General features: G+C 48.1%; 1 protein-coding gene across 1 annotated transcript; it reads left to right on the forward strand.

The window, feature by feature from the left end:
• The first annotated feature begins 9,872 nt into the window (after positions 1–9,872).
• Positions 9,873–10,508, forward strand: LOC117065838 (thioredoxin-like). Its single transcript, XM_033181157.1, has 2 exons — positions 9,873–10,115; positions 10,428–10,508. Exons 1-2 carry the CDS (start codon positions 9,873–9,875, stop codon positions 10,506–10,508), a joined length of 324 nt encoding a protein of 107 aa, XP_033037048.1.
• Positions 10,509–10,873: the final 365 nt, after the last annotated feature.

Raw genomic sequence — 10,873 nt, forward strand, 5'->3', positions numbered from 1 at the left:
GCCGCCCTGTCTTCATCAACCCTGCCTTTCTAATCAGGCTGCTAGCACCTTGGGTTGGATGCCTGATATTTCACTTCAAATGCCTCCCAGACTTGCTAAGTCACGTCCAGGAGGCATTGACAGCTGTGTGTGATCACTTGTGCTGGGACTCTTGAGCAGCACCCAGCTCTAATACAGAGCTTCAAAGGTGGAGCTGGTTATATTCTGGCTGTGTCTTCACCTCGTAAGGTGTACGACAGCCCCTCGTAACCTGACAGGCATATTTCTCATTCTTTTTTTTTTTTTTTTTGAGATGGAGTCTCACTCTGTTGCCCAGGCTGGGGTGCAGTGGCGTGATCTCGGCTCACTGCAAGCTCCGCCTCCCAGGTTCACGCCATTCTCCTACCTTAGCCTCTAAGGTAGGAGAACTACAGGAGCCAACCACCACACCCAGCTAATTTTTTGTATTTTTAGTAGAGACGGGGTTTCACCGTGTTAGCCAGGACGGTCTTGATCGGACCTCGTGATCCGCCCGCCTCGGCCTCCCAAAGTGCTGGGATTACAGGCATGAGCCACCACGCCCAGCCAAAGCCACCACACCTGGCCATTTCTCATTACTTCTTTGCAAACACTGTATGCCCTAGCTGCTCCAGACAGCTCACGGTAGAACGGCTCCCCATTCCTTTTCAGTCTGCCCTACTAAAGATCCCTGAGCAATTTGCGGGGAAGGACTGAGTCTTGTTCGTCAAGGTACATCGAACTCCTAGCACAGTGCCAGGTATAGAGTAGCATTCAGTAATACCTGTGGGATACAATTTTCCCTGAATGCACGTCATGCTTTCGCACCTGCAGGCTTTTGTTCATGATGTTCCTGCTCCCCAGAAGATCCTCTTCCCATTTCAGACTCTTAACTAGATTCTCCTAATCTACTGTCTCTCTCTCCCCCCTCCAGCACCCGATTACTCTTCATCTTTTTAGCCTATTGTGCTCTGTCCTGAGTTACCCCAGCATACTGTATTCAAACTGCTGGTTTATTCGATTCACTGCCCTTACCCCCTTGCCCCTATTAGGTCTGAAGACAATGGAAAGGTTTTACCCATCTTTATATTCCAGTCTGAAACTCACTGTGTTTCTTTTTCTTTTTCTTTTTTATTTTTTGAGACAGGGTCTCACTCTATGACCCAGGCTGTGGAGTGCAGTGGCACAATCATGGCTCACTGCTGCAGCCTCGAACTCCTGGGCTCAAGTGATCCTCCTACCTCAGCCTTCCAAGTAGGTGGGACTACAGGCATGCACCATCATGCCCAGCTTTTTTATTTTGTATTTTCAGGGGAGACAAGGTCGCACCGTGCTTCCCAGGTTGGTCTCCTAGGCTCAAATGACCCTCCCACTTTGCCCTCCCAAAGTACTGGGATTACAGGCATGAGCCACTGCGCCCGGCCTACTCTGTTTCTTAGCAGCAATTAGAATAATGTCTGCTGTATAGTAGGTATCAATATACCTGTGTAATCCACGTAGGACAGGCTTCTCTTCTGTGTCCTGGAGTACTTCTTGCTAAAATACAGCAGGGAGAGATGGGACAGGAATTAAATATTCAGTCTCACTCTCAATTTTGAAACTGCCTCAGACCATAGGACTCTGTAAGTTTAGTGACACCTGGTGGCACCTCCATGGCAGGGGTGGAGGACTACAGCTCTGCTGGAGACACTCACCCAGTTGATCAGAAAGTGCTTACCACCCGTTTGGCCACCTTACTAGTCCCCACTGACTGCTAAAGAGGCCACAACATACTTGCTATGGGAAAGGGGTCCCCAAGAGAGTGTTCTTGGATCTCTCACAAGAAAGAATTCAGGGTGAGTCTGCAGGGTAAAGTGAAAGCAAGTTTATTAAGAAAGTAAAGGAATATAAGAATGGCTAGTGTGGTCAGGCACAATGGCTCATGCCTGTAATTCCAGCACTTTGGGAGGCCAAGGCGGGGCGGATCATGAGGTCAGGAGTTCGAGACCAGCCTGACCAACATGGTGAAACCCCATCTCTACTAAAAATACAAAAATAAGCCGGGTGTGGTGGCGTACGCCTGTAATCCCAGCTACTCAGGAGGCTGAGGCAGAAGAATCGCTTGAACCCAGGAGGCAGAGATTGCAGTGAGCCGAGATCGCGCCACTGCACTCCAGCCTGTGTGACAGAGCTGATTTGTCTCAAAACAAAACAAAACAAAACAAATCCTGGGCATGGTGGCTCACATCTGTAATCCCAGCACTTTGGGAAGCCGAGGCGGGTGGATCACCTGAGGTCAGGAGTTCAAGACCAGCCTGACAAGTATGGTGAAACCCTGTCTCTACTAAAAATACCAAAGTTAGCCGGGCATGGTGGCGCGCACCTGTAGTCCCAGCTACTCAGAAGGCTGAGGCAGGAGAATGGCGTGAACCTGGGAGGCAGAGCTTGCAGTGAGCTGAGATCGCACCACTGCACTCCAGCCTGGGCGACAGAGTGAGATTCCATCTCAAAAAAAGAAAAAAAAGAAAGAAAAAAAAATTAGCTACAGCAAAGACAGAGCAACCCCAAGGGCTGCTGCTTGCCCGTTTTTATGGTTATTTCTTGATGATATGCTAAACAAGCAGTGGACTATTCATGCCTCCCCTTTTGAGACCAAATAGGGTAATTTCCTGATGTTGCCATGGCATTTGCAAACTGTCACGGTGCTGGTGGGAGCATAGCAGTGAGGTCACTCTCATTGCCATCTTGGTTTCGGTGGGTTTTGGCTGGCTGCTCTACTGCAGGCTGTTTTATCAGCAAGGTCTCTGTGACCTGTATCTTGTGTTGACCTCCCGTCTCATCCTGTGACTTAGAATGCCTAACCTTCTGGGAATGCAGCCGAGTAGGTTTCAGCCTCATTTTACCCAGCTCATGTTCAAGGTGGAGTTGCTCTGGTTCACATGCCTGATAGACTGGAGGTACAGGTAGATCTCACAGAGCAGCCAGTACAGTCTGGATGAAGGAACAAAGGAAACGACGCAGTTCCCTTGTACCATTCATGCTGAAGGGGTCTTACAGAATTAGGCCTCCAGAAAGAGGGGCACACAAAGACCCTCCCCTTCTCTCCATTTCTCCATCTGCCCTCAATACCCCTCTTCCTGCCAACCCCTTTCCCGCAACTAGACCCGATACCTTTCTCTTTTCCTCCAGATACTTCTCTTCACAGTTTACCGTTACCCTAACCTTGTTTTTTTCCTGCTTAGTCCAGCATTTCCTCAGAAATGTGTCTTGACATCTCCCACTATGATTGTGGATTTGTCTATTTCTCTTTTTACTTCTGTCAACTTTGTTATGTATTTTAAAGCTTTGTTCTTTATTAGGTGCTGCACATCATGTGTGAAAAATGATAGATATCATTTGAGGCCCTAGATGATAGTAAGATTTGTTTTTGCTTGTGGCAAAAAGGCAGCTGGGGTCTGGGCAGACACCCTTAATCCAGTGGTTTTCAACCACAGGTGATTTTCCCCGCCATGGGACATTTGGCAATGTCTGGAGAAAATCTGGTTGTCAGAATTTGAGGAAGGGGAGCTGCTACTGGCATCCAGTGGTTAAAGGCCAGAAATGCTAAACATTGCATCGGATGGTCCACCGATCATGTCAATATCAGTGTCAATAGCACTGAGGTTGAGAAAGCTTGCACTAATCCAATTATCGGAGGCGTTTGAACCAGAGTAACTCCATCCTGAGTAGGGGCTGCGTAAAATAAGGCTGAGACCTGCTGGGCTGCATTCCTAGAAGGTTAGGCATTCTGAGTCACGGGATGAGATAGGAGGTCAGCAGAAGATACAGGTCATAAAGACCTTGCTAATAAACCAGGTTGCAGTAAAGAAGCCAGCGAAAACCCACGAAGGCCAAGATAGCAACAAGAGTGACCGACCTCTGCTTGTCCTCACTGCCACACTCCCACTTGCGCCATGACAGTTTACAAATGCCATGACATCATCAGGAAGTTACCCTATATGGTCTCAAAAGGGGAGGCATGAATAATCCACCCCTTGTTTAGCATATCATCAAGAAATAACCATAAAAATGGGCAACGGGCAGCCCTCGGGGCTGCTCTGCCTATGTGGTAGCCATTCTTTTATTCCTTTACCTTCCTAGTAAACTTGCTTTCACTTTATTCTATGGACTCACCCTGAATTCTTTCTTGCTCCAGATCCAAGAAACTTCTCTTGTGGTCTGGATCAGGACCCCTTTCCTGTAACACAATCAAACGTTAAGCCAATGGGAAGCTGGGTTTCAGTTTTTGTGAGAGTTTCTCTATGTTCATTCCTATTCCTTCTAAAGAGTGAGGCCCTTTGGAAGTTGAAAGCTGGCGACGACTACTTGAGCTCTTCCTTCCTTAGCATGAGACTGCTGGGCGCTTCTCTGCCTCATGAAATAGGCAAATGCCTCAAAATTCAAAGCTCTGCTAACCCTTCTTTCCAGGACCTTGACCCTCAACCCCGCACCCCCTTGGTGGCTCACCTTCAAATATGTCTTGTTTGTTTTGCCAGCTTTTCTAGCTGCTCTGGATAGGAGAGCTGATCTGCCAATCTGCCTTTAGGGGAAACAGCAAGAGATTGCCTCTCAGTCTTTTCTTGAAGCTTTCAAATGCAGGCTTTAGGCCTATTGTGATGCTAACACTCTCTCCTCCGCCCTTACTTTGCCCATTCTGCATAGAGTGGGCAGCTCTAGTCCCCCAAGCGTGGAAGAAGTTGGGTACTCCTGTTTCTGATCATTACTACCACCAGGAAGAGCTATGGGGTGAGAAGGGGGTGGATTTCTCCCTAGTTATGTAAGAAACAAGCAGGTCTCACCCTTCATTTTTCCTTTCTCATACAAGGTAAAATGCTGCAGTCTCATACGAGGAAGCATATTTTTCCCGCTAACGTTATTTTGATCCTGCGCCTTAGGAAAGAATAAGCCTGGCATTAAAGAGCGGGGAGCGTTCACCTTCCCCCCACCCCAAAGTCTGGCTTACAGTGCTGGAAAACCAAGCAAGTGGTGACTGGGCCGGATCACAAATGGATGCGGTCAGCTCCCGTTATTAGGATAGAATTCTAATCAGATTGTGGATCCGATTACTTCTGACTCATAAATCTCCCTCCTTCAGAAAACAGGGATGTCTCATTTACTGGAGGAATGACAGTGTGAATGGAGGCATGGTTGCGTTCTCACCAGCTGAGATAAACGCCGACCAGACCCGCACAGACATCCTGTGCTCGCTTCCTTTACTTGGTTTTCAGATGAGGCCTTGGTGTATCACTGGTTTTGTAAGGAATACGAAATAATGACAGAAGTGATTCTTCAGGTGAGTCATTTTATTATAAAATGGAGCCCACAGTCAGGAACTGCTCCCTGAGAGGGCAGGACAGGATTTCCCTGCGCGGGGAGTGAAAGCAGAAGGCGTAGTCACGATGCGCCCCCTACTGGTCAGTGAGGAGAAATCCCTCACCTCAGGTTTCTTTTCTTTTTTTTTTTTGAGACGGAGTCTCGCTCTGTCGCCCAAGCTGGAGTGCAGTGGCCAGATCTCAGCTCACTGCAAGCTCCGCCTCCCGGGTTCACGCCATTCTCCTGCCACAGCCTCCCGAGTAGCTGGGACTACAGGCGCCCGCCACCGCGCCCGGCTAGTTTTTTGTACTTTTTTTAGTAGAGACGGGGTTTCACTGTGTTAGCCAGAATGGTCTACGATCTCCTGACCTTGTGATCCGCCCGCCTCGGCCTCCCAAAGTGCTGGGATTACAGGCTTGAGCCACCGCGCCCGGCCAAATTAGTGCGGATGAGTCCTAAATTAAGAACCTCAGACCCGGCCGGGAGCGGTGGCTCACGCCTGTAATCCCAGCACCTCGGAAGGCCGAGGCGGGCGGATCACGAGGTCGGGAGATCGACACCAGCCTGGCTACCAGCCTGGCTAACACGCTGAAACCCTGTCCCGAAACCCTGTCTCTACTAAATAGCCGGGCGTGGCGGCGGGCACCTGTGGTCCCAGCTACTCGGGAGCCTGAGGCAGGAGAATGGCGTGAACCCGGGAGGCGGAGCTTGCAGTGAGCCGAGATTGTGCCACTGCACTCCAGCCTGGAACCTCAGACTTGAGGCGGGGCGCGGCGGGGCACAGTGGCTCACACCTGTAGCCCCAGCACTTTGGGAGGCCGAGGCGGGTGGATCACTTGAGGCCAGGAGTTTGAGACCAGCCTGGCCAACATGGTTAAAACCCCGTCTCTGGTAAAATAACAAAAATTAGCTGGGTGTGGTGGTGCATGCCTGTTAATTCCAGCTACTTGGGAGGCTGAGGCAGGGGAATCGCTTGAACCCGGGAGGCGGAGGTTATGGTGAGCCGAGATGGCGCCAGTGCACTCCAAAGAATCACAGAACTGGCCGGGCGCGGTGGCTCACGCCTGTAATCCCAGCACTTTGGGAGGCCGAGGTGGGCGGATCACGAGGTCAGGAGGTGTAGACCAGCCTGACCAACATGGCAAAACCCCCCTCTCTACCAAAAAATAAAAATAAGAAAATTAGCTGGGTGTGGTGGTGTCCAACTACTGGGGATGCTGAGGCAGGAGAATTGCTTGAACCGGGGAGGCCAACAGAGGTTGCAGTGAGCCTAAATCATGCCACTGCACTCCAGACTGGGTGACAGAGAGAAACCTTGTCTCAAGAAAAGAAGAAAAAGAAAAGAAAATGTACTGAGAATCCCAGAACTGAAGTGGAATTCCATGAATCCAATGGAATTACATTAAATTCCATGAGCTGGAATCCAATTCCATGAATGAAATTTCATGAATCCAACGGGATTCATGGAATTGCTAACACACAGTGAGATACTAAGGAGGCTAAGATGAAGAGCCCCTGTCTCAGGACTCCAGGGCCTCATTTCACAGCCACAATCTGCCAAGGTCAGAGGTAGCCTTAACTTGTACTGTACTCATAAATCAATCTCCCTGGAGATTTCAAACTTTCAAATTGCTTTGGTAAAGCCTTAACTCCTTCCAACCTGAGGAATTCGATTGAAAAAAAAAGCCTTAGCTCTAAAGAAAGATTTTGAGTTTCTCATTCCAGTGGACCACAAAAAAAAAAAAAAAAATCGCATCTGTGCAAAATCAACCATTTACATTTTATACTGATCAATAAGTAATTCTTGGGCCTTGTGCTTGTTTGTAAACACATGCCTTCTCTCTTTCATTCTAACCTGAAACTTCATCCTTATCTATTCTTGCAATGATTATTAAAAGTAATTTTATTTTAAAACAATATATTTTCTTTTGTTAATTCTTAGTTTTTTTTTTTTTTTTTCTTTTCTATAGACAGAGCCTATGTCGCCCAGGCTGGAGTGCAGTGGGGCGATCTCGGCTCACTGCAACCTCTCCTTCCTGGGTTCAAGCTAGTCTCCTGTCTCAGCCTCCCAAGTAGCCGGGATTACAGGCATGCGCCCCGAAGCCAGGCTATTTTTTGTTTGTTTGTTTTTTTGTATTTTTAGTAGAGATGGGGTTTAGCCGTGTTGGCCAAGTTGGTCTCAAACTCCTGACCTCAAGTGATCCACCTGCCTCGGCCTCCCAAAATGCTGGGATTACAGGCGTGAGCCACCATGCCCAGACTCTTTTGTTAATTAATTTAATTTTTAATTTTTTTTTTTTTTTTTTTTTTTTTTGAGGCGGAGTCTCGCTCTGTCACCCAGGCTAGAGTGCTGGAGTGCAGTGGCGGGATCTCGGCTCACTGCAAGTTCTGCCTTCTGGGTTCACGCCATTCTCCTGCCTCAGCCTCCCGAGCTGCTGGGACTACAGGCGCCCGCCACCATGCCCGGCTAATTTTTTGTATTTTTAGTAGAGATGGGGTTTTACCGTGTTAGCCAGGATGGTCTCCATCTCCTGACTTCGTTATCGGCCCACCTCGGCCTCCCAAAGTGCTGGGATTACAGGCGTGAGCCACTGCACCCGACCTAATTTTTGAATTTCTGTTGATATACTATAGTTGTACTTATTGTGAGGATACATGTGATATTTTAATACGTGTATACAATGCACAGGATCAAATCAGAGTAGCCGAGATATCCATCGCCTCCATGTATTTTCTTATATCTTGCTCATTAGAGTGAAATATAAGGAACAAAACACTAAAATGGAGAAGTTACCATGTTTTTCATATTTTTTTTTTTTTTTTTGAGGCGGAGTCTTGCTCTGTGGCCCAGGCTGGAGTGCAGTGACCGGATCTCAGCTTACTGCAAGCTCCGCCTCCCGGGTTCCCGCCATTCTCCTGCCTCAGCCTCCCGAGTTGCTGGGACTACAGGCGCCCGCCACCTCGCCCGGCTAGTTTTTTGCATTTTTTAGTAGAGACGGGGTTTCACCGTGTTAGCCAGGATGGTCTCGATCTCCTGACCTCGTGATCCGCCCGTCTCGGCCTCCCAAAATGCTGGGATTACAGGCTTGAGCCACCGCGCCCGGCCGTTTTTCATATTTTTAAATTCTAAGAGTTTGAAAGGTATATATTTGGGATAATGGACCTTTTTGTCTTTTTTTTTTGTCTGAAGGAAATTTGTGACCCAATCATTAGTCAAAATTATCTCCAAAAAATGTTAATGAAACTGGGCACCTTTTGGGGGACTTTTTTTTTTTCTTTTGAGACGGAGTCTCGCTCTGTCGCCCAGGCTGGGGTGCAGTGGCGCAATCTTGGCTCACTGTAAGCTCCGCCTCCCAGGTTCACGCCATTCTCCTGCCTCAGCCTCCCAAGTAGCTGGGACTACAGGCGCCCGCCACCTCGCCCGGCTAATTTTTTTTTTTTTTTTTGTATTTTTAGTAGAGACGGGGTTTCATCGTGTTAGCCAGGATGGTCTCAATCTCCTGACCTCGCGATTCGCCCGCCTCGGCCTCCCAAAGTGCTGGGATTATAGGCGTGAACCACCGCTCCCGGCCGAAACATTTTAAAAATATGTCAGCTACTTCAATGTCAGAGGCTGGACAGAGTTGGCTGAGAACAGTCACATTTAGGCAAGAGTCTTGTGTGCACTCTTTTGGTTATGAAAATGTAGGGCAAGTAAGCACTGGTTGCCCTGAGTGAAAAGTGACAAACATTTTTTTAAAGGGTTGATGAAGCCTGTCCCTCCCTTAATACCTCTTGATGGGCAAATTTCATTGTTGGCCTGGGGCTCATGCCTGTAATTCCAGTACTTTGGGAGGCCAAGGCAGGCAGATCATCTGAGGTCAGGAGTTTGAGACCAGCCTGGGCAACATGGTGAAATAGAAAAATACTAAAAATACAAAAATTAGCCGGGCGTGGTGGCGGGTGCCTGTAATCCCAGCTACTTGGGATGCTAAGACGGGAGAATCACTTGAACCAGGGAGGTGGAGGTTGCTGTGAGCTGAGATTGCACCACTGTACTCCAACCTGGGCAACAAGAGTAAAATTCCATCTCTAAATAAATAAATACCTACATACATACAAATAAAAATTGAGAGACTTCACAGGAACAAATTTCTGGTCTTTCTGGAAAATTGGAAATCTCTTGTGACACTGGACCAACGCTCCACATGACTATTGCTGCCTGGGGCCGAGCCTCAGTCCCTGGGTCTGCCCCCATCCTACATCCCACTTGTGACAGCTTGGCTCTGTCAGTCCTCCACCTGGCTGGTCTTGTGAACTTTGAGATCACACCTTGTAGAAGGCTTGTGCTGGGATAGAGCTGGCTCAGTGCTGGGAGATCCCTGAAGGGACCTCAGAATTTGAATTCCAGGTTCCTGGAGGATATCAGCTGAAGGCTCCTTTCTGTGTGCCCTGTAGGCATAGATAAGTTTGGCGTTCGGGAGAAAGAGGGTACCAGAGCTCCAAACTTGTTCCAGCGCTTTGGATCCATTTCCATCGGTTCTCCTCAGACCCTAGCAGCCAAGATGGTGAAGCGAATTGAGAGCAAGTTTGCTTTTCAGGAAGCCTTGGAGGCTGCAAGTGATAAACTTGTCATAGTTGACTTCTCAGCCACGTGGTGTGGGCCTTGCAAAAAGATCAAGCTTTTCTTTCATTCCCTCTCTGAAAAGTATTCCAACATGGTATTCTTTGAAGTACATGTAGCTGACTGTCAGGATGTTGCTTCAGAATGTGAAGTCAAATGCATGCCAACCTTCCAGTTTTTGTTTGTTTGTTTGCTTGCTTGTTTTTGAGACAGAGTTTTCCTCTTGTCCCCCAGGCTGGAGTGCAATGCAAGATCACGGCTCACCGCAACCTCCACCTCCTGGGTTCAAGTGATTCTCCTGCCTCAGCGTCCCAAGTAGCTGAGATTACAGACATGCGCCACCAGGCCTGGCTAAGTTTTGTATTTTTAGTAGAGATGGGGTTTCTCCATGTTGGTCAGGCTGATCTCGAACTCCTGACCTCAGGTGATCCACCCACCTCAGCCTCCTAAAGTGCTGAGATTACAGGTGTGAGCCACCGCGCCTGGCCCCTTCCAGTTTTTTAAGGGACAAAAGGTGGGTGAATTTTCTGCAGCTAATAAGGAAAAGCTTGAAGCCACCATTAATGAATTAGTCTAATCATGTTTTCTGAAAACATGGCTATTTAAAACTTGTAATTATTTTTATTTACATAAAGTATAAAGTATGGAGGCTATAAATCCAACTGCCATCTGGATGACAATAAAATATTAATTCTACCCCCCCCCAAAAAAAAAGAGGGTACCAGAAACAGACCCAGAGATGACTGGGGTCTGGGAGGAGGAAGCTGGAGAACTGGTGAGCGTGAACAGTATGCGTCAGTCAGGGTTCCCCATAGAAACAAAACATACAATGCTTGTGTGGTGGGGATGTGTATGTGTGTGTGGGTTTCATTTTTATTATAAATAGAGACTGGTTTTTGCCATGTTTCCCAAGCTGGTCTTGAACTCCTGGGCTCAAGCAAT

Source organism: Trachypithecus francoisi, unplaced genomic scaffold (genome assembly GCF_009764315.1).
Source record: "Trachypithecus francoisi isolate TF-2019V2 unplaced genomic scaffold, Tfra_2.0 Contig01579, whole genome shotgun sequence".
Taxonomy (NCBI): Eukaryota; Metazoa; Chordata; class Mammalia; order Primates; family Cercopithecidae; genus Trachypithecus; species Trachypithecus francoisi.